The sequence below is a fragment of the Cinclus cinclus genome, chromosome 6 (assembly GCF_963662255.1).
Source record: "Cinclus cinclus chromosome 6, bCinCin1.1, whole genome shotgun sequence".
NCBI classification, from domain to species: Eukaryota; Metazoa; Chordata; class Aves; order Passeriformes; family Cinclidae; genus Cinclus; species Cinclus cinclus.
This window is the reverse complement of record NC_085051.1, coordinates 15,329,059-15,351,317: the sequence shown is the minus strand read 5'-3', so window position 1 is coordinate 15,351,317 and position 22,259 is coordinate 15,329,059. Positions and strand designations below refer to the sequence as shown.

Below are 22,259 nucleotides of genomic sequence, written 5' to 3'. Positions count from 1 at the left end.
TTTTTAATTTGATGGCTCTCTCTGTAGGATGGGAGCATGTGCAAGCACACCTGTATTTGTGTATGTTTGGCAGTGGGGGAAATGCACACTGTTGTATTTTCATTTGAGATTGAGTGGACATTCTCTGCTACACTTTCCAGAAATTGCCTCAGCTGAAAAGCAGACCTGGTCTGTGCTCTTTCTGTCCATACTCTCCTGGCTGCTTGTGCTAACATCTCTATCAGTCCACACAAGAGATTTTTCACGTGCCCCAGACATCGTTGCTGAGGTGTGCAGTGAAACCACTACATTTTGGCTGATGTCACTGGGCTGTTCCCCACAGTGAATATCTGAAGTCAGGCAAGAGGGGTGAGGAATCCAATCAGATTATTTTTATGGTTACAGTCTTGTCTGAACAAATGTTTTCTTGCTGTCTTAATGGTTAGCCTGGCTTCAGTGATACAAATATTTACCAGTTTATAATTAACAGCTGAAACTACAGCCTACATAGTCACATTATTTAAAGATGAAAGTAAGGGGGATAAAAAAGTTAACATTTAAAGATTAAATTAATACAATGACTTTGAATAGGATTCTGCCCATGTTTATACCCAGTGCTGGCAAACCCAGGGTGAGCTACTGACTTTGACTGGTGGTGACTGGGAGCAGGGTTTGGGCTGCTACATGCAGTGCAAGTGCATTGATGTATTCTTTGCATTAACCCTCCCTCCAGGTTTGTTCATGATTATGTTTTCCATCATCTCTATGGATTTCTTTGGCTTGGAAGCAGTGGAGTCTGGATATCTGATGTCATACTTTGGTGTCCTTCAAATGGTAAGTGAAGTGCAAGTTTCCCTCTTAGACAGGTTAGCTTGCCACACTGCTACCTAATTCACTACCTTCAGGACACATGCTCTTCCAAATCCAGGTGCATTCTTGACAGGAAAATCCTAGCTCTGCCATACAGCATTTAGCTTCAAAAAGAGGAGTGACTCCAAATTTCTTCTTGGTAATTCCAAGCTCCTTGGAATGGGAAGAAATTGGAACAAGGAATGTCCTGAAATCCCTTTTCCCTCTTTGTGGATCTTTAAGCTGTCGAGCTAAAATTTCCTTGAACTGATATGTCCTGGGTTTTGTAACAACACTTACATTGAAGCTAATGTGCCTTGGCTGAATTTTTTCCTGGTTCAGGTTAGTTGATTTACATTTATATAGTAGCATGCTGTACACTCAGGAAAGCAGACAATCTTACTTCAATTTTCACTGAAGATCCTTTCAGTGTAGAAGAACTTGTTTCTGCTGCATGGAAACAAGCACAGCAAGCTTGTGATTCCCCCCCCCCCAAAAAAAAAACAACAAAAAAAAACAAAAAAGCCCAATTAAAAAAAAGGGGGAGAAGTCTGCTGAATTAGGCAGTAACAGGGTCAAAAATGTGCAGTGTCATGTCATAGCAGAGTGTTCCTTTGGAGGAAGAGGCTTAATGATTCTGCAGAAAGAGCAGCAGATGGTTATAACCAAGCCCCAAGGTAGGAATGCAAGTTAAGCAATATCCTGAAAGAGAGTGGTCTTGTTATTAAATCCTCTTCATTTCCTGGTCATTGCCACAGAGTTCCTGTGGGATCTGGAGGAGCTTCTCCTTTGGGGAATGAAGCTGAAGTTGCTTCCCTTGTGATTTGGATTTGGCATGGTGTTGCCAGTCACTTGGGCTCTGGCCTGGCCTCACCAAATCTGGGTGTCCTGGTAGAGCAGCTGACAGGCATGGCTGTACATCAGCAGCTGGATTCTGCAGAGTAAACTGGCTGAAGAGATGGTGCCTTTGCCATGTCCCTCCAGTGAGGGTGGCTTTGGACTGGCTGTCTCTTGGTCCTGTGAACATCTCCAACCAGCTGAATGCAGCCCCATCCAGCCTCTTTGGAAAGAAGACCAGTTTGCTGGTCCACAGTATGGAAACAGTGTGAAAAGTGATCGGCAGCTGCTTTCCAAAGAAAGCTTCTACCCCAAACTCCACTGCTCTCAGAGGCTTTCCCTGTGTTAGCCTTGTATGGTGCCTCCTAGACCAGGATCTGCAGGAATCTCTCAGGTTTTAGAGGGACCAAGTCATTGTCCAATATCTTCTTCCCCATCTGAATGCAGAAGGACTCGCCACAGATGGGCTTTTAACTTGAGACACACCAGTTAAAGCCCAGTTACACAGGCAGAAATAGAATCTGGAGTTGCAGCATGGCTGTGGTGTGCTTGTTTAGGGTTGGGTAACGTGGGCAGCAGTAGCTCTTGTAAGGAGTGGCTTTGTGTTGCTAGATGGAGCCTGGACGCTGCTGTTAGGTCCAGGATATCTGTCTTGAGGACATTGCTGTTATGTCTGGAATATCTGTCTGCCTTCACTGCCATTGTTCCCCAGGTCAGTTTGGTTGAAACTGCTGTAGATAAGGTTACCTCCTCTGCCCTGCTGGGGCACCCCACACAGAGACACAGCCCTGGAAGATACGGGAATTACAGCATCCATTCTTCTTCCTAATGGATGATCAGATGGCAGTGCAGGGACCTGACCTTTCCCAGAGTCACAGAATTTCATCCCACGGAGGCAAATCATTCCTATTGCCACAGTCCAACCCAGCAGGGCCCTGCAGGCTCAGGTGCAGCATCTACTTTGCTGAGGAGTATTTTCCTTGTGACATTTGACACAGAAACTGGCTTTTATCAGCCAGGCAGTTTTCTTTCATACATCCATGCAGTTTCTATCCATATTGCTAGGCCTATTCTACAGTGTGTGGCTCTGGACATCACAAATATAGGAGTGAAGTGGTCATAGGGTACAAAATTTTCTTCGTGTTGCTGCATTGAGGTTTGCTCTCAGAACACCAAAATGGAAAGAGGAAACAACATTCTATTTTTAAAAAAATCCCAGGACATCTGATTCTTGGTGACAGCAAAGCCTTCTCAACTGAGAGCTTGCAAAGCTCTGCTTTTTGCTTTGTCACTTCTTCTCTCCACTTCATCAGTGGCAGTTCCAAACTCTACTTTGGTTTATGCAGGACAAGATCCTCAACAGGACCAAATTAAGAGCTCACTCTCTGGCTTTTAAATTATTTTAAAACATTAGAATTCATGTCTCTACTTTCAGGTATCTGTCTAGAGCCATCCAAAGATATCTCTTGCAAATGGTGTCTGGGTTAATGTTTTCTGGCTGCTTTCTGTTTGGGTTGCTCTAGCAGGCAGGGAATAGAAGCGTGCTGGCTCTGTCCTGCTGAGCCCTGGAGCTGCTTGTGTTGCCTAAGCTGGCATCTCAGATGCATTTGTTTCTGCTGTACAGTGAATTGATGCTGCTGAGATACAAATGCAGATTAAGGTGCAAGTAAATTCCACCAATCTGGATAGGTGAACGATGATTAATATCTGCTGACTGGCTTCCCCACTTCACTGAGTAAATGATAGCTTTATTCATAGGGAATATAATGTAATTTTCAGTGAATTTCATCAACCAGATACTCATCTTTGATTTTTTTATTTATTCTTAAGTTTGCCATTTTTAAAATCATTGTGAGGATTTTCCCATCCTCTTGGACTTGCCTTGAGCCCTCCTGTTAGAGGAAACCTATCCCCAATGTTTGCATATCTTCCTGGACTTGAAAAAAATAGTGATTAAGGACTTTTATAGCTGGAAGGTGACATAAAAGAAATTAAGGGGAAAACTAGTTCTTTGTGTTATTGTAATTTCTATTTTTAAAATTAAATATTCTCAGAACTTACATATTCCTCTTACAGAAGACAATGTTGCAGCTCCCTTTCCCAGCCTAATCAGCAATCCCAGGATGACTCAAATAGTGATGGTGTCTTCCTGCCTTCCTCTCCCACCCCAAGGATATTATGCTCCAATTGCTTAATCTAGTTTTTCAGCTTCCCAACCTCATTTGACCTACTGTGGTAAGAAGTGGCCAATGCACTGTAAGAATCTGTTTCTCCTCATTCCTCTCATTCAAGACAGCTGCAGAGTACCTAGAGAGGAGATTTGGAGATGCTTTGAGTCAGCCCACCTAATTATAAGTAGGCAACTCAGGTTCTTTGTCATTTCTATCTCAAACAGCTCTTTGCATGGGGGATCAGCACAGAAACACAGACCCTGCAGGAGGTGAGGTGTTCCCCTCTTTGCAGATGGAAGCTGACCACTAATTCAGGCATCACCTGAGGGATCCCATCCAGAGCTCCTCAGCCTCACCTCATCCTGTGGTGAGCATCATCTAACAGCAGGGGATACAGGAAAGTGTGGGGCAGGTTGAAGTGCAGTGAGGGTGGGAAGGGGGCTTGTGCCTGGGTCAGGACACAGCCATGAAAGGTCAGAAGAGGGGCTGTGGGAAGGCAGTGAGACAGCATTGAGACAAAGAACTGTCTGATGAGGAAACAGAGTTGTAGCTTAGAAAATGGAATATGACCAAGGCTGGAACGGACTGCTGGGGAAAGGAAAATAGCACATGGGGGTAATTCAAGCAATCCATGTCTCTGCAGGGATTCTTGAAGCACCCTGAAAATGTGCCTGGGATTGTGCCGGGTGAAGAGAAGTCATGGGGGAGGAAACGAAATGAGGAGAGGAAGGCAGACAGCAGGAGAGCTGCCTCTGCACCTGCTGAGATTCCCTTGCTCATGATGTGCTTGAAGCATCTTTATCTGATCCCTGCTAGGTCTCCAGGCAAGAGTTATGAGAGCCCGTCAGGGACACAATCCCTCTGTCCTCCAGGGCTGGGCTTCCAAAGTCCTCTCGTCTGAGAAGCCACGCAAATGAAATTTCCCTTATAGTGAATGCCTGGCAGTGTGAAATGCCATTCCATCTCCCTCCAGAGAATAATTAATTTCATAATGATTTGAAATAATTTAATTTTGAGTAATGGGCAGAAATGAGCCTAGACTCCTTTTTTGTTTTTTTTTTTTCTTTGGAGTTTGCAAGTGTGATAGCATGGAGACCTTCCAGGTGTAGTATATGGCTTGGAAAATGCTGCTGGAGGATTAGGCAAGGGAAATACCTGGAGTCCCTGGTTGATATCTCAAGTCACATCTGATGCTTAGATTTCAAATCACAGGAGGGGGTGGGGGAAACTTTCCTTTAAGAACTTTTTCTCACAAAAAAAATACACCAAACAAAACTCTGTGTGGGACAAAAGGGTAGATATTTATAACCCTGAGGATCAAGAAATCATAAGACATCTGTTCTATTTACTGCATTTAAATTTGTATTGTTATACAAACTCCACCTCTAGCTGTGCAGCTTCTGGAGGGACAAGTTGGTACGGAGTGATCCTGAAAAGATGAGAGAGATTCCTGGAGGAGAGATTTACATTGCATATCATCTTATCACCAGTCTGTCCCTCTCGTTTTTGTTTTTTTTCCCCTGCACAGCAAAAGAGATGATTAAAGAGCCGGGGATTTAATTACAGCCAGGTATGCCTAGGGGGAAAACCCACTTAGTGAAAGGACCTTGCAACAACAAACAGAAAGTTCTCCAGTTTCCTCGCTTTGAAGGATTTATATCTGTGGAGGGGGGTGGGTTGGAGGGGGAAAGAAAGCGATTAGGCTGGAGTTTGCAAAACACACCATCCTCTTCCCCATCTGACAAAGTGCTGCCTTCAGCAGTTTGGTCCTCACCATCATCCCTCCTTCCAGTCCCACCGCCCTCCTGCTCCTCCACAGGACCTGAACTACTGGAGTGATTTCAGGCATTGCTGTGTCAGTGGAACAGCTCCTTTCTCCCCCATAATGGGCTTTGCAGCACATTCAGCCTGTGCAGAAAAGCCCCGTGGTCTGTGCTGACCCCCGTGATTGCCCCAGCAGGCTCTGCCTGGGAACTGCCAACTAGGCACAATTTCAAAGGCAAGATACGGGTCCAGGGCGTGGGAGGCTGCTTCTGATGTGAATCATGCTATCTGTGCTAGGGATGGGGCCCTGCATCTTCTCTACAAGGCTGTACCAGCTTATCTGGCCCGCTGTGTCTGCCTTTCCAACCTTCTCACAGCTTTTCATTTCTGAGCTGTCGGGTGAAAGGGAACTTATTTTGTTGCTGGGCTCTGCCAAGCTTTCAGTCAGTGCTGATGGAAGAATCTTTAGCAGCAGTGTCATGTCCTCTGAGCACAGAGGACCAGCTGAGCATCTGCAGAACTCCTCTAAGCTCCACAGGTGAGGTCAGCTTCTTGCACGTGCCAGTCAGCTCAGCAGTGGCTCCATGCAGCAAGGCTGGTACTTCAAAAGTCTTCCAAAAACTGGCACCTTGGACTTTCAAATAGAAACAGTCTTTTCCATCCTGCAAGGGGTTCCTGAAATTTTTTAGAGGTTAACAGTCAAATGGGTATTTGGCCATTGGAGCAGCTGTTTTCCCAGAAACCAAATGCAGTGATAGATGCAAGAGAGTATTTTTCCATGTGATTTGCTGGACAAATCCCCAGCTTGGTGAATCCAGAAAGTGACGAGTAGAGATTTGGCTGTTGTTATGCATTTATTGGGAGACTTATTTGCCTTTAAAGAAGGAGGGGGGGAGGAAAAAAAGATGAGTTGGTTTTTTCCTGTGACATATGTACACAGCCACAGGCAGTGCCTGTTATTTCACTTGCAAACAATTTCCTCTCTCTTTTGTTTATTGATGGCAGAAGGCATTCCAGCCAGGTACACTGGCTTTTCCTCGACTTCAAAGGAGGTCAGGTTACAAAGGCAAGCAGCATCCAGGCAAAATGAAATGCAGGAGGGTAAGACCCATCGAAGTCAATCTCTAGGGGAGTTTCTGTGCAAGGAAAAAGCCCAGAACACACCAGTAAGAATAAAAATAAGGATAAATTCCATTTATCAGCTACCAGAGCTTGTCCATGGGAGTGGTGATGGCCAAGTCACCTGGAATGTCCCTGCTATCTCCTTCTGGTAAACCATGTCAAAAATCTTAGATGGGAGAGTGCACACGAACCATCTTTTACCTTCCCAGGTGTGCCTGTGCAGGTTGGCTGCTGCTCATGCCAGCCCAGGGGCTCTGAGCTCAAGGGAAATTGCAGACTGGCAGTAATGGGTTTTCAAGTCTGAATTCAGACTGGAAAGTGAGCACAGAGTTACTGGTGGCTGGCAATATTATCTAGTGCCTAAATCAAGGCTCTGTGTCCAAAATCAGGATGCTGGGCCTTGCCTTTCTGGGACTAATGGCTGGATCAGCAGTGCCCATGCTGGGGAGGAAGGCAGGCAGCCCAGATAGCCCATGGGGGGACTGTACAACCTCAGGATTGCTGCCCAGCCCCAAGGGGAAAGGAGGTGACTTGGGCTCATTCTTGCCCTTGGAAATAGTCCCCTTGCCAAGCTGGTTGATTCAGCAGTGATGTTTTACCTTGCGCTTTCATTGCCACAGCCCAAGTGGTGGGAAAGCCCATGGGGAATGCCAGCATTGGCACAGGGACCATCCCGCTGCTCTGCTGACTCTGAGGACAGCTCACTCTGCACATCTCCAGGTCCTGCCTGCTCAGAGCCTGCCTCTGCTGCAGTGGTGCCTGTTGCCTTCACGTAGGGGCTCATGTGCAGTGATGGACACGATTTTGGGAGCGTCACTCCCATGGCCATCACACCAGGGACGTTGCTGATGATATACCCTAATGACTCAAGGAAGGGCAGGGACTGGGCTGTGCCTGCACAGTGTAACCCAATAAAATATGCCATTCAAGTCTGGGCAAATTGGGAAATGTTTCCTTTCCTCCAATGGCTCAGCAGAGCCAAACTGGGGTTCAGGTGATGCCACCCTTGAGTCGATCCATGCCCTGTGACAAAGCTCAGCCCCCATTCCATGTGACTCAGCACAGCCCCAGCTGCAGGAGGGACTGGGAAGTTGCAATAAGTTAATGATGATTCTCCCTTTTTGGAACACTCAGCTTAATGGAGCGTCACTCAGTGGCTTCCCTGCCCACCCCTGGAGGAGGAGGTGCTGGGGCTGGTATCAGCCTCCTCTCATGGCAGGGCTTTTGGTCAGGATGACTCAGGTCACCCTAGGAATTGTCCAAGCCTCGTGCCACAGCAGTGTCCCAGAGGCCACTTGACAGGTGACATGACTGGGGAAGGACAGGCAGAGCCTGTGCCAGTGTCACACGGCAGCTGGGCACACGTGAGCCATGCTCTCAAGCCTAGCCAAAGGCAGGGACAATAACAAAAAAAAGGAGAGGCAGGAGTCAGAATGTCTTCTTGGTGTGATATGCCCATATCAAAAATCCTTTGTGCTCTAAAGCCAAGTGAAGGGTTGAATTTTGATGGTTTTCCATTCAGTTGTATGCTGTCGGAAATATATTAATTTTGTATCTATTGTTCTTTATGTCAATTTCATTTTCACTCTATTACTATTTGCTTTTTTTTAATTTTTGATTGGTTATTATAGATTAACATGTCCTTTCCGTTTAATAACTTACTTACTTTCTCATTTGTTTTGCACTCATTTCTTTTCAGCTGACTTTGGGGTTTCTGCTGCAGGACTAATACAACAAGGGGTTGAGTCTAGTGTAGTGTCATTCCTGGTACAAGCAGACCACTGGAGTTTTCTTCAGGATGGACTGCCACATAAACAAAGCCCACCAAAGACACCAAACAAAGCATTTTGAACTTGAGCTCTTCTTTCAAGTCAGAGGGGTTTTCATTTGTATCAAACAAACCCTTTCAAGGCAGGGAAAACTCTGTAGGTTTCTATCTGTCTCTTACCTGTATTGCAGTCAGTCAGACCTTTTAACCATGATCTCTTCCAGCCTCTCTCCTCTCATGTCCACTTGGGCCAGGTTCACCTGAAGTATGGGAGATGCTGAACTGATAAATAAAAGAGGGAATCCTTGCTCTGCAAAGTGCTGGAAAACTCAATTTCTGGGATTAATTTTAATATTTAGCTCTCCCTTCCTTCTCCCTCCCCCCCCCAGTTTTTGTTTAAAATCTGTAGAACCAGTTTCCCATCCTTTACATCTGTGTGTTCTGCTGGAACTGGATATTAACATCTCCGTCATACTTGTTTCCCGCCTAAAAATTATGAACCACCCAATTTGTATATTTATAGTTTAAAATCATGGCAAGAGAAGGTACAGACATTTTCCTCTTTTGCTTACAAATGAACAGTTTTTCTTTGAGAAGAATGAAGACCGTAGTATTAACTGCATTTCACAAACACATCACAAGCTGTATCTGCAAATGTTTTTAGAAAGTTTCAGTCACTGCTGCTGAGTAGGCAGTGATGGTAAACTCAGGCATGCACCCTAAGTAAAGCTTCCAGTGATGGGGTGGATCTCTCCCTAGAAGGCAGAACACTTGAAATAATGGATCCTGCCTTCCAGTCATTTACTGTGGCAGTGAGGTCCTTTTTTGTCGAAGAAACCCTGATGGAAGAACCTGTTTGCTTGAAGAAAGTAGCAATTCCATTCTGAGTTTGTTTAAATTATTATATTATGTCAGCTTAATGGTGCTTATGTGTTTCTTTGCCAGGTTGTCCAGGGTTTGGTGGTTGGGAAGCTCGCTAGTCACTGCACAGAGATGACCCTGCTCAGACTCAGCGTTTTTGTCTTCGCCGGCGTGGGCCTAGGCATGGTAAGGCTTTAATAATGTCACAAGCAGTGACACAAGGTCTGTGAGACCTGGCTGCGAGCTCTGCCCCTGGAAATGGCACCTCTGGCTCTCTTGGGTGGTCTTCAGGGCAGGGAAAACCAGCTCTCCTGGGCCTCTGCGCAAACAGAGCCGCACTCAACGTCAGCATTGCGCCAAACCATGATAAAGAGCCATGTGAGTAATAGTTATGGGGATTAAAAAATATATTAATCTTGCACAGAAACTCGCTAAGTCCCTCCTGAGTCACCAGATTTGCACAGAAATCCTGGCCTGGTCTTGTCAGCGACTGCATTTCCTGGACTACCCAGAAAGTAAATGAAGATTACGGTGAGGAAAAATCATTGCAGTTGTACATAGCAGTGAGACAGCAGAGGTTTTGCACACTCCTTTTGTGGCTTTACTTTTGTCTAATCCCCCAACATGAGAGTATCTGGGGAAGGAGGTAGCAAGGCAGTGATTTTTTTTTTCCCATTTTGGGATAAGTGATGTTAGCTGTTGCTGGTTGTGTCCGCATGGGCAACGGTTGATGCCAATCTCAAACAGCAGTTGGGAAACTGAGTGGATGTAGGTAGCTCTGCTGAGAACTGTGTTTGCCCAGATAAGCCACGTTCAGGGCACTGATAGCTCTGCCCAGGCCATGGGGATGGAGGAAAGGTGCTCACAGTCCCTGTCATTGCAGTGGACCCAAAGGACAGTGGAGCTGCATCAGCCTTTCAACATTCCCTACAGGATTTGGCCTTGAGCCTTGCTGCCAGGACTCTGGTGCTCCCACTGCTGCAGGTAGCAGGAGTGCCATTCCCACAACCGTACTGCAGCCGTGGGGAGGTCAGGGCCAAGTCCTGGAGGGTGTTGAGGTTTGTGGTTCCCAGCTGCATGGATGAGATGAGGCACCTACACACCTTAGCTAATCTGAGGCTAAATCGTGTCTGAGATGAGACTGCGAAGGGAAGATGGGTGCAGACCAAGGGTTGGCTCTGCAGGTGGAGAGTGGTCCCTCTCCCTGGGGTTTTTGAGGCTCCCAGGGATTCTTTCAGGTGTAGAATGCCTGGGAAGGGTCTTTTCCAATTGGTGTCATGGACTTCTGGCTGAAATCAATATGCCCCCTTAACATGGGACAACTGCACAGAGCTTGATGCTCCTGAGCATGGCCTGGGAAGGACTTTGAAGGTCTCCCCACTGTTTTTCAGTCATGGGTGGGAGCAATTAGGTGGGACCCAGGTGGATGGAGTCCATCTGGAGGGATGAGCACCCCCAGCCAGGTGCAGGGCGAGTGCTGCTGGGACTGTGCTGTGCCAAAGCCCAGTCCCATGGGAATCAGGCAGAGCAACAACAGGAATTATGTGCACTGGCTTATGGCTTTTGTGCACTGAGGTCTCACAGGGAAGGCTGGTAGGTGGAGGTAGGAGAGCAAGCCTTGATGGCAGTGGAGGGGCACACAGGGCAGCACAGATGTCCCAGTACAGGAAGGCTCACTTTGGCTGCACAGGGAGGAGAAGCAGAAGCGAGGAAGAGAAATCGTTTTAGAGTTAGTAATTATGCCAAGCCCGGAGGGCTGTGGACATCCTGACAGCATGGGCCTGGGGACCAGGGTCAGCAGTGACTTCCCATAAGAACTATTCATAGGCAAATGCAGCTGTGATCCTCTTTGGCCAGATGCCTTGTTAAAAAAAGCGCTCTGTCCAAGTGGCTGCCAAGAAAACATCCGCTTCTGGGGTGGCTTTCTGTCTCATTCGGGATGAGTGCTGTCACTGCAGCAAGCCCCAAATGCAGAAGTTATTGGGTGAAGCTTTCAATCCTTCACAGCTGATGATGGAGGAGCGTCCCATCTGCTGTGCCTTTGCAGCATGTGGTCTCTAAATGCAGCAGTTCTCCTCCCCAAAGGATGGAAGTGAGGAGAAAGGCTAGCTGTTAATAAAAAACACTCCAGAACCCATCCTGATATCACAGGGAGGGGAGGTGGGCTGAAGCGTTTTTTGGAAGGCTGGCACAAGCAGCAGCAGACAGACAGCACTGCAGCTGGGAAGAGGCTGCAGGATGATCCCAGCAACAGGCAGCTGGAGAAGGGAAGGGGTGGGCTGGGAGCTCAGCAATAACACCTGGATAAAGAGAGGAGGGAAGAACCAGAGTCTGATCTGCAGATGTGAGCTGGGAGAGCGTGGGCAGGGCTGTAGGAGGGCTTGGCAGATGCGATGGGGAAGTTTTTTCCCTTTGAAGGCACGGCTGTACCTCATCCTGCCTCACTGTCGGCATTTCCCAGGCATTTATTTTTTGAGTTGTCTGCTGAGACTTCTGATTCTGTCTCTCACCTAAAAAAATACTTTCAAATATGCTCTTCTCAAAAAAACTACTCACCACCCAGCAGCTGAGGAGCAGCAAGGACTGGATTCTGCCTGGCTCAGTTATTCCTTACCCCAGGGAAGTGAGGAGCCATTTCCCCTTGTTTTACAGGAGACACAGATAGACTTCTGCTCTTTTCTGCTCACTTGCTCCAGCCCATGAGGGACTCTGTACAAAGCAGGAGGGATTAAAACTGATTTATTCTATGAGCTCCTCAATGTTGTCCTGCAATGACATTTGCCCTAGCAAGGAATTGCTCTTCATCCTTTTGTTTATGTACTAAATACTTGTTCCTCTGTCTTTGTTCTCTGGTTCCTTAATCAGAAGTACCTAGATCTTAACCAAAACGTAGGCAAAGAGCCCTTTTGAGGAGAAAAACCTGGCTGTTTGTGACTCTGGAGGGGAACTAGGAATAAACCTCAACATTTCCAAGTCATTAGTGAGTAATGTCTCTGGGCTCCTCCATCTTCTGTAGCTCAGAGGCAGGGACTAGATCTTAGGACAGAGAACTCCAGAGAATGAAACTTCTGGCTAAACCAGTGACAGAAATATTTTCTAGCCACAATAATACACCTAGAGACATGGGTTAGGGCAGGAGGCTTGCAGTAAAGGGGGAATTTCCTTTCCATGCCCCAGAGAAATCCATTCATTTGACCAGCAGGGCTTGTGAATGAGCTGGGAGCTGCTCCAGCCCTAAAGCTTAGGGAGCCTCACTGCTTTTGTTTCAGCATTAAACAGCTGGAGGGATGTCTCCGCTAAGAATACGTGCAATAACAAAATCATTACTCTTCCTAATTATGCTAGCTAATGTGCACTCATGGCCAGAAGACCTATTCCAGATTACTGAATTTGGTGAATTTATTAGCAGGGAAGCAGCAGAACAGGATTAGAAATCCCAAAGGTACAGTGTTACATAATGTACTGTGCTCATTTATTTTGACAGGCTCGGTTTAGTTTTAATTATTTATGATAATGAACCAAAAACCCTTCTCTAGGCTGTTTTGTATAAGTAATGGAAGCTTCCTGAAGTACACCACATCCATCTGCTGCTCAACATTTCCTCGGGAGTTGGACAGAAGACAGGGGGAAGGGTGCAGGGACGTCACTAATTCCCAGATGCTAAAAATACCCACAGCAGTGCCGGGGAAACGTGCTGCCAGATTGTAGGGTATCGTTTGCTCTGCATGCTTGGAATAATTCACTGCAGACAAATGGCAGGCTATGAAAGACCCCACAACGGCCAAAGCCACACCACCACAGATCATTTGTGGCTCCCACCATTTCCCTAAGTCATGAGTTTGACTGCTTATTTTCTTCCAGGTTGTTTCTTGCCACAGAGTCACCGTTTGTGCTCTCTAATGATCTGTGGTCTGCTGTGTCCTGTCCCTTAGGCCCTGATGAGGACCGTGTGGCACTACTGCATCATTGCAGTGCCACTGGTGTTTGCCTTCAGCATGCTGGCCACCATCACCGACAGCATCCTCACCAAGGCTGTGCCCTCCTCCGACACTGGTAAGACTCATCAAGAAAGGTTGCACTGGTATTTCCTCAGTTTTGAGTCCATCGGGCACTTCCCAGCTCCCAGCACAGCTCTGGAGCACTGGGGCATCAGGAGCACTGGGTGAACACCCAGATCTGGCTGGGCACACGATGGCTGTTGGCAAAGCAGATGAACAGGACTAGTGGGGCTGATACTTGGATGGACTTGCACAACCTTGAGCAAGCATCCCACAAGCTGTGCTGCCCGCTGACATCCATAGTGGTGGGCACAGAAAGGGAAGGCTTTCTAAACTCTCTTTTCCATGGAAAGACCAGGTATGTTAAAAAAACCCCAAAGAAAACTTCTCTTCCACTGTGGTAGAGTCAATGAGGGCTGCTTGTTCACACCTTTTAACTTAGGGTGTCTCAGGAGGGCATTCTGGATTACTCTTTGCAAACATTCTTTGCCTGATGCAATAATTGCCCCCTCTCTGTTTTGGCATTGTTTCAGTCAGAGTTCCTGCATTTCTCTGTGCAAGACAGCAGTGGTAGACACTTAAATCTTTATACCTGGGGCTTTACTTCTGTTGATGAAGGAAGTATGCCTACATAATTGTCATGGGAGCCTGGCTGAGTTTGTGTGGAGATGGAGCTGGTTTAACCCATTTTGATGTCTTTTGCTCAAGCCCTACCAAGGTTTGCTCCCAGAGCAGGTACCCAAGAGTGTCTGTGCTTTAGCTGAGGCTTTCTGGAATGCTAGTCTGCACCCTTCATCTTCCCTAGCTGCTGTCTGAGCAGATACCTCTGTGCAGACCCTACAAAGAATGGGAGCTGTAGTTTGCACAGCCCATGTGTGAAGTTTATAAAGCACTTTTGAGATGCTTCTTGGGTGAATAGCTTTTCTGAAAATCACTTTGGTAGTTTATTTGTAGAGCTGACCCACTACATCTCCTACAAATGCTGGGAGCCTGTGATTTTCAAGTGGGTTATTTCTACCTGTGAGGACCATTTATCCCCAGTCTTCACCTCCCTGGGAAGAGTCCCAGCCCCTCTGCTCAGCCAGGAAGAAAATTTGCTGCTTCATGACTTGGAGCAATGTTCATGTGAGAGACAGCCGGGGGGAAGGGCACCAAGTGGCTTTGGGACATACTACCAAGCTGGAATTCATCCAGGCTCTTCTGAAAGGGGTTTTGTGAGGAAAACCAGAGCAGTGCTTAGCTTTTGGAGCCCGGAGGCAAGCTTTGGTCAGAGAGGAAAATGCGTTTAGTTGCCTCACCCTGCTCCTTGCTTGCATATGTTGTTAGGCCAGCCCGTGCCTCACCAGGATGGATGCTCTCCCCATGGTGGGGAGGGATTGCAGGGAAGGACAGAGGCAGTCTGCAGAACTGTGCAGATGCTCAGGAGAAGGTTACAGGTCATCAGGGGATGCCATGGGCTACTGTGGGCTTTCACCTGCCTGTCCATCCTGAGCTGATATTGTGCCAAGTGCTACTACAAATACAGAGTTACAGCTGGCTCAAAACTGGGCATACTACAGAGAGATGCTCTGGCACAGAACATTGTGGTACTGGGGGCAAACCTTGTCTCTGCCACTTCTCCCTGGCCTTCACCTTTCAAACTGTGTTTTTTCCTTGCAGTATTTCTGGGGGAAGAGGTACTATTGGACTTGTGCTTGTTTTCGATGTACCCAGAGGGGCAGGGGTGAAGGCAGGAATGCCTGACACAGCAGAGCCAGCAGGCTGCCTTTCCACAGCAGCTGCAGCAGTGACAGCGTGGGTGTCTCACAGAGAAATGCAGCCATTAAAATGCCTGCCATCCATCCCTGGCCGTGGGTGGCACCCCGCAAAGGCTGCTCCACCCATACAGCAGCCTAAAGGCTGCTCCTTCCTCTGCATGCCCAAGACTGGCTCTGCAGACAGAGGTTTTTGATGGCACGTTGGAATCCCTCACTGAGAGCGTGGAAATCTGGTTTTATGGAAGAGCTTTGCTGTCACTGTGTTGAAAACCTCAGCACTCACTTGCAACAACTTTTAGCCAATGCAAAGAAATCACACGTTGAGAATTTGCCTTTGGAAGAATCACTTTTGAGCCTTGCTTCTGTCTTTTCCTGATGTTTTTGGTCAGCTTCCGGCCTGTAGACCCCATGGAGGTTTTTCTTTGGGTCAGGAAAAGGCTTTCTGAAGGAGTTTGGGCTGGGCTCAGGTGTCCATCTCAGCACGGGCTGGGATGGATGGGGCGTTGCAGGAGTGTGGCCTGTCCGCCCTTGCTAGACACTGAGTCACCCGTCCTTGCATTTTAAATAGGCATCTCAGAAAGGGAGCAGTGGGAGCTGGCACGGCACCATCCCTTGCACCCATCAGCCTGCTTTAGATCCAGTCCAAGGTCACTTCCTTCCAAAGGCTGATGGGTTTGGCGCTTGTTCTTTGCTTGTTCTCAAAGCTCGGGCTTTGCGCAGAAGCAAAGGTAACAGAAATTATTTAATTAGTTTCCCTTTGATTTTTTTTTTCCTTCTCTTCATCTTCAAAGGCAGGAAGAGAAAATTCAGCCCCACGCGCACGTGCTGCTCAGCTGGACTCGTGAGCTGGTGGGAGGGCAGCCCAGAGCCCAGGGGGACTTGCATTCGCACAAGCACTCCTTGTCAACCCTGCTCCTTCCCCAAGAATGGAGGTCTTGTTCCTGCACAGATCCCCCCCATTCCCGAGGGAGGGAGGCAGGAAGCCCAGCAGAGCTTCTGTGCGTAACGGGCCCGTGAGTCCTGATTTTATTTGTGCGTCAGAACCCGAGGAGGAGACTTTGCAGCCAGGCAGGGCTCAGGGCATTGAACCCCCCAGCTTTGCTTGAGCTCTGCGGGTTCAAAGGCGGCCGCTGGCGACAGTGACCGAATGGTTAAACCCGATTGCCCCATGGGCGTGTAGCTGATCTGGGCCAGCACCATCATCTGAGGAGGCAACAGGATGTGAGCTGGAAAGGAGTCGCCTGGTTTGGAGAGCCGCCAGCACCCAGCCCTGAAACCTGCGGGAGCAGAGGCGATCTGGATGGGAGGGGAGGATGGGCTCCCAGCCGGCACAGGTCATGCCAGCTATGGGGACAAGGAACAGAAAAAAGCTGGAGAGGGAGAGAAAAAGAGCAGGGAAGGTGCAGAAGGTGGGATAGCAAAGACAAAGAAGGTGAGCGTGTGCATTGGCAGAGCTGCACGAAGCAATGCAGGAAATTTTCTGCTGACACGGTGACTCGGCCCAGTTAGAGGTTTTGCTTTAAATGAGATCTATCACATGTGCAGCTTTGCCACAGAGCTACGGCCACGCTGCAGAGCCGAGATTTACAATGCTCCAAAGCCTGAGGGCGTCTGACATGAGGGATCTAATTTAAGCCCATTAAACAGAAATTATCTTTCTCAGCAGCATGTTGGAGAACTGCAGAGGGAGAGCCCGGCCTTTTAAGACGATGGATCTCTGCTCCAGAAAAAAAAAAAAAAACAAAGAAAAGAAGGAAAGGGGAAAAAAGTGCCTCCTCAATCATAAGAGCCAGTTTGGCAATTGCACGTAGTAATTAGTTTAATTCAAATACCTAGAGGGGAAAAAATAATTGCAAAACCTGCCCAGAGAGTTAGGTGGTTGTGGGATGGTTCCCATTGGCAAAGGGTCAAGGCAAGGTCCCACCCATCGCCTTTGTGTTCCCATGCGTGGGAGGAGCACTCGGCAGCGCTTCCCGGGAGATTTCCCTCTCCACGTGGTTACACCCTTGGCTTGGGCTCATTGCACAAGTATTTTAAGCACGCTGATAAAAGCCCGGCAGTCTCTGCCCGGCATTACACGAACACCTGGCTGCCTGTTCTCTCTGGGAGCTGGGGATCATTTCCCCGTGGCTGCCCACGTTGAATATCACACTAACTCCACTTCTTCTTGTGTACAGGACAGTATTCTCCTCATCCTTCCCAGGTGTGTGGAGACAACGCCTCAGCATGTGTCTTAGTGGAAAACTGATGCCAGCAGCCCAAATAATCAAACTGCTAGTAAAAAAACGAATTGCAGACATCGTTTCAGAGCTGGGCACGAGTTTATTGAATATGCTGCCAGCTTGCTGTTCCTCTGTGTGAGGGGCTAGTGATTTGCTAGCTGGCTGGGTATTTTCTGCTCCTCTGAACAGGACAGCTGTCCTGAACAAAGACTGCAGGACAAAAGAGCATTCTGGCTGTGTGTGGGACAGCCTTGTGTCCCAGGGGATGTCCTGGGCATCCGTCCGCACGTGGAAAAAAACCTGGCCTTTGCCAAACTGGAGGTGCTTCCCCATCCACTGGGTTCCTGTTAGGGATGCAAATGGGAGAGCTGCTGGAGGGGGAACCGGCCCAGCCAGGCAAAGGGCTCACATATCCATCCAAATGGAAATATCCGCTCTTCTCCCAGAGGGGGTTGGGGGAGTGTCTCAAGGGGGTACTGTCTTTATCTGTGGTTTTATTTATTTATTCTTAAAGACCTAGTTAGACCTAACCCTCTCACTCCTGCTGGAGAGCTGTTTCTCTGTTTCAGACTAGAAAATAAATGGCAGTAATAGCTTGGGTGGAGCAGGGCCCACTCTGGTAATGAGGAGATTGGAAGAATCTGTGTGATTTGCTAGGAAGGCTCAAACATGACCCTAGAAATTACCTCTCCATCCCTAGTCCCATGCATAGTTACCAGCCCTGCCAGGTGTGATATTCAGCAGCATCTTCTGGTGCCAAAGGCTTCCCTGGACCCTTGTGGCAGCAGTGGTGGGCACCCACTTTGCCTTTTGGGCAGTGCTGTGATTGCCCAGACCGCTCAGGGAAGAGCTGAGCTGGCTCTGGTGGAAACTGATCCCCATGCCTGCAGGAGTCCCTAACCAGAACAAACCTTAATTGGACCGCTATAAATTAATGCAAGAAATTATTTGAAGTGATTTTCTAATTTGCTACTGCAGGGGAGCAGCATCAGGGATGAAGGGAATCTTGTGTGCTCTTCTCTGCTTTTCCATGCCAGGACGTGCTCTCACCCTGTGTGTCTCTGCCATCTCTCCTAGGTGCCATGCTTGGGATTTGTGCCTCAGTGCAGCCCTTGACCCGGACGGTGGGTCCAACCATTGGTGGAGTTTTATATAAACAATTTGGAGTCTCTTCCTTCGGCTATTTACAGCTAATGGTCAATTTAGGTTTGTTTGTTTACCTCTTGAGGAGTAAAATCCCACTGGGAGAAATGAAAAGCCAGTAATACAGTTGCAAGAAAGCAAACCCCCTTATTTTTTCCACAGAAATAAATTCTTGAGTTTTATTTTTGATTCCATAAACCTAGAATAAAACGTTTTAAGCAATCCTTCCATTTTGTCAACATTTTCATCTAGACTGAGGGACAGATCAGTTTGCAAAGGTCTTGGAGCTGCGCTGGAGCAACTAGGGGCCACGGGACCCCTGGAGCTATCGAGTTCCTCCCATTCTCCCCCCACAGCAGCGACTGTTGTGGCAGGCAAGAGCCCCCAACCCTCAGCTGTTGTCAGGCAGCATTCCAGCTTGGATTCACTGAAACCGAAGGGATTAGGAACCAGTGCCTTTGCTCTGGTTTGACCTTTTATTTCAGCACCCTGAAATGGTACCAAGAGAAAATGGGGGGTAAAACACATCTGCTTTTAAGCATTATTTTTCTGCACTAAATGCATCTCCAGCATTCTCAGGTAGGAGGGGATACTGAGGCAAAAGGCTTTCAAATGCTGTGGCCAGAGGTTTGCTACATCCACAGCTCAGTCATGTGCAACCCTGCCTGTGCACAAGCTGCCAGCAAGGAGGATGCAAAGCCCCGCCATACCAGGCTGCAGTGCCAGAGCCTCCCCGCCGCTTCCAGAAACTGGGCCAACCCTCCTTTCAGGTTTTTTCCCCTCCCTGTACTGAGTCTCTCTTGCTCTTACTACTACAGGCTTATGTAATTACATACTTTGCAACTTCCTCTAGTACAAAGTCTCCTGCAAGAATTGGGCTGATATTGGGGAGATTACCTGCTGGAAATGACCGAGTTTGGAGCAAGCACTTTGCCCTCTACACTCACAGTCCTGACTGCCAGAGTTGAGTCGTGTGCTGCAGAATTGCTCCCGAGGAAGCCCAGGTTAGTCAGTGAGAACTGAGCCTCACAAAAGAAAATTTCAGCACTTTTATCCAAAAAAATAATCTGATTTTTTTCTCCAAGCCTCTTGGTCCAGGTGCTATAGGAAAAGAGCCTGCCTCCATTCTTCAGTTATTCTGGAGAAATTTAATTCTGTCTAGAGACTGCAGAGCTGAAGAGAGGAGAACAAGTTCAGCTTGCTTTGTTACAAAGCTGAGGAATCCGTGGAGCGTTGGCACTCTTATTCCGAAACCAAGAATCCAGTTTTGTGCCTTAGCACAGCACTAAGCTATGGGGGCTGGGGGAGGACGCAGGACACTCATGAAGAGCAGCATTTTCCCATGGCAGAGAGCTCCTGCGCCTTTTGCAGCTGCCATTACTCGATTTTATGGGAAGGAGCTTCTAGAGGAGCACTTCTGCAAGCTATGGTAGGCTTTTGTATCTCCACCACTGACCAGAACTGAACCTCAACACATTTTCCCTCCCTGGTCAGGAGACAAGGTCAAACACAAACAGGTTATCTGGGCTTTGTCCACCTCCCACTGCCCAGTCCAGGGCACTAAAAAGCTAAGCCTTACCCCATCTTTTTATGCCACTTCACCACTGCCATATCCACAGATATGCCTCAACGAAAGTTACTGCAGCCCAGAGTACAGTAATAAAAAGTGAACATTTCAAGTAATTTATTTGGAATGGACACGTTAATGCAAAAGCAATATTAAGACCAGTAACTGCTGAAAGACATTCAACAAAATAAATACAAATATAGATACTAGAAATAATTTAAACTGTGTTTAACACCACCAGTCAGTATTGAATCTTCCTTGTATCTCATAAATAGAAGATAATAGTTCACAAAGCTGTGCCACTCAAAACACGTGGATGCCTTGCTAGAAGTCCTGTATGAAAGTCTTTGGTTTTTCTTTATGCATCTCAGGCAAAGCTCAGGGCTCTTTGCTCAGCAGCCTCAACAGGCTTGGAGAAAACCAAGCTGCTTCCAGCTCTCTTCTTTGCTTTCCTTCATTGGTACCCTGTCCCATTTCAGTCCAAGACACTCGATCTGGTTTATCATCCAGTGGTATGCTCTAAAAGGTAGCAAGAAGAAGTGGGTTAGTTAAACAAGCAGCAGAGCAAGGCACAGGAAGAAAAAAATGGGGGGCTTTAAAGGGGGAGTAAGCATTGAGCATTTATTTTCACGGATTTTTTTTCTTTACCAGATTCTGTGAGGAAAGCACTGCCAAGTGCTATTTCTTATTCCCAGCCACCCCCACGTGTCGTCCTCTCAGTACACGGCAAAGCCCGGCTCCCAGCAGAAATGCCCCGCGGTGCATCGGGCAGGGCAGCGCTCCCCGAGAGCCCCGTGCGATGGCTCGGGCAGGGCAGCGCTCCCCGAGAGCCCCGTGCGATGGCTCGGGCAGGGCAGCGCTCCCCGAGAGCCCCGTGCGATGGCTCGGGCAGGGCAGCGCTCCCCGAGAGCCCCGTGCGATGGCTCGGGCAGGGCAGCGCTCCCCGAGAGCCCCGTGCGATGGCTCGGGCAGGGCAGCGCTCCCCGAGAGCCCCGTGCGATGGCTCGGGCAGGGCAGCGCTCCCCGAGAGCCCCGTGCGATGGCTCGGGCAGGGCAGCGCTCCCCGAGAGCCCCGTGCGATGGCTCGGGCAGGGCAGCGCTCCCCGAGAGCCCCGTGCGATGGCTCGGGCAGGGCAGCGCTCCCCGAGAGCCCCGTGCGATGGCTCGGGCAGGGCAGCGCGGGGCGGTGTCGGGGGTGGCCGGGCAGCCCCGCGGTGCCGAGCGGGTCCCTCCGGACGGGAGACCCCGCCCGCCCGGCTGCCCGAAGTGGGCACCGGGGAGTAAAATAATGTAAAAAGATGAAGCGAGAAGCCCGCGAAGTGCGGCGGCAGCGGCGCCGAGGCGCGGGCGGGCTCACCTGGGGCCGGGCCGGCCGGGCGGGCGGGGGCGGCTCAGGGCGCCCGGGCCAGCCGCCGCTCCTGGGTGCCCGCCGCCTGCTCCATCTCCTGCCGGCTTTTGAAGTCCTGGATGGCCCGCTTGTTCTGGAAGTCGATGAGGGCCATGGTGATGGAGGCGTTCCAGCAGCTCTGGTCCGGACACCGAAAGTCAATCTCCTTGCGGTCTTTGGTGACGATGGTGAAGTAGATGTACTTGCCCGTGCGCTCCACGCAGTCCACCTTGAGGATGGAGCCGAAGCCCAGCTCCTTGCCCTTGGCCCGCTTGTGCCCGTCGGGGAAGAGACTGAGGCTGTCCTTGGTCAGCACCACCAGCTTCTTCTTCCACAGCTGGAAAAGGCTGTCGCTCCGCTTCTCCAGCTCGCCCTCGCGGATCACCTCGGCTTGCATCTTCATCCTCGCTGCCCGGCGGTGGCTCCGGCTCTCGCTCCGACTGCTGCTCGGGCGACGATAACCGATCCCCTCCGCGACGAGAACAATTTATTGCAATGAATCAGCGCCGGGCGCCTTCCGGTGCCTCCCCCGGGGAGCCCGGCCCGCCGCCCCCTCCCGCCCCGCCTCCCGCCCGCCCCGCCGGCCGCGCTCCGCTCCCCGCCCGTGCCCGCGGGGCTGCGCCGTGGCCCGGCTGTGGGGAGGGGGTGCTTCCCCAGGGGCTGCCCCGCCGGGGGCTTCGAGTCTGCTGCTGCCGTATGAGGGGACCCCAACCCTGTCTGCCCACTCCCCTCCCCACCCGTGTCTCCTCTGTCCGTCAAGGATAGCAGAGGATGGGGCCGCTGTGATCTGCGACAGCCCCCGTCTTGCCCCTCTGAGCACTCCCTGCCACTTCT

At 49.3% G+C, this 22,259-nt stretch overlaps 2 protein-coding genes across 2 annotated transcripts in view; one reads left to right on the top strand and one right to left on the bottom strand.

Moving 5' to 3' along the window:
• Positions 1–18,593, top strand: part of SLC22A18 (solute carrier family 22 member 18) — a 58,322-nt gene extending 39,729 nt beyond the window's left edge. Inside the window, exons 7-10 of the mRNA XM_062494414.1 lie at positions 713–813; positions 9,436–9,537; positions 13,284–13,404; positions 18,406–18,593. Of these exons, the coding sequence (XP_062350398.1) occupies positions 713–813; positions 9,436–9,537; positions 13,284–13,404; positions 18,406–18,593 (512 nt within the window). The remainder of the gene's footprint in view (positions 1–712; positions 814–9,435; positions 9,538–13,283; positions 13,405–18,405) is intronic.
• Positions 18,594–21,429: 2,836 nt separating this feature from the next.
• PHLDA2 (pleckstrin homology like domain family A member 2) lies at positions 21,430–21,828 on the bottom strand. Its single transcript, XM_062495711.1, has one exon. The coding sequence runs from the start codon at positions 21,826–21,828 to the stop codon at positions 21,430–21,432; it is 399 nt and encodes a 132-aa protein (XP_062351695.1).
• Between the last annotated feature and the right edge of the window lie 431 nt (positions 21,829–22,259).

Bases quoted from the DNA above. Each gene is read 5' to 3' on its own strand.
- PHLDA2 (XM_062495711.1), bottom strand. From the start codon at position 21,828: ATGAAGATGCAAGCCGAGGTGATCCGCGAGGGCGAGCTGGAGAAGCGG.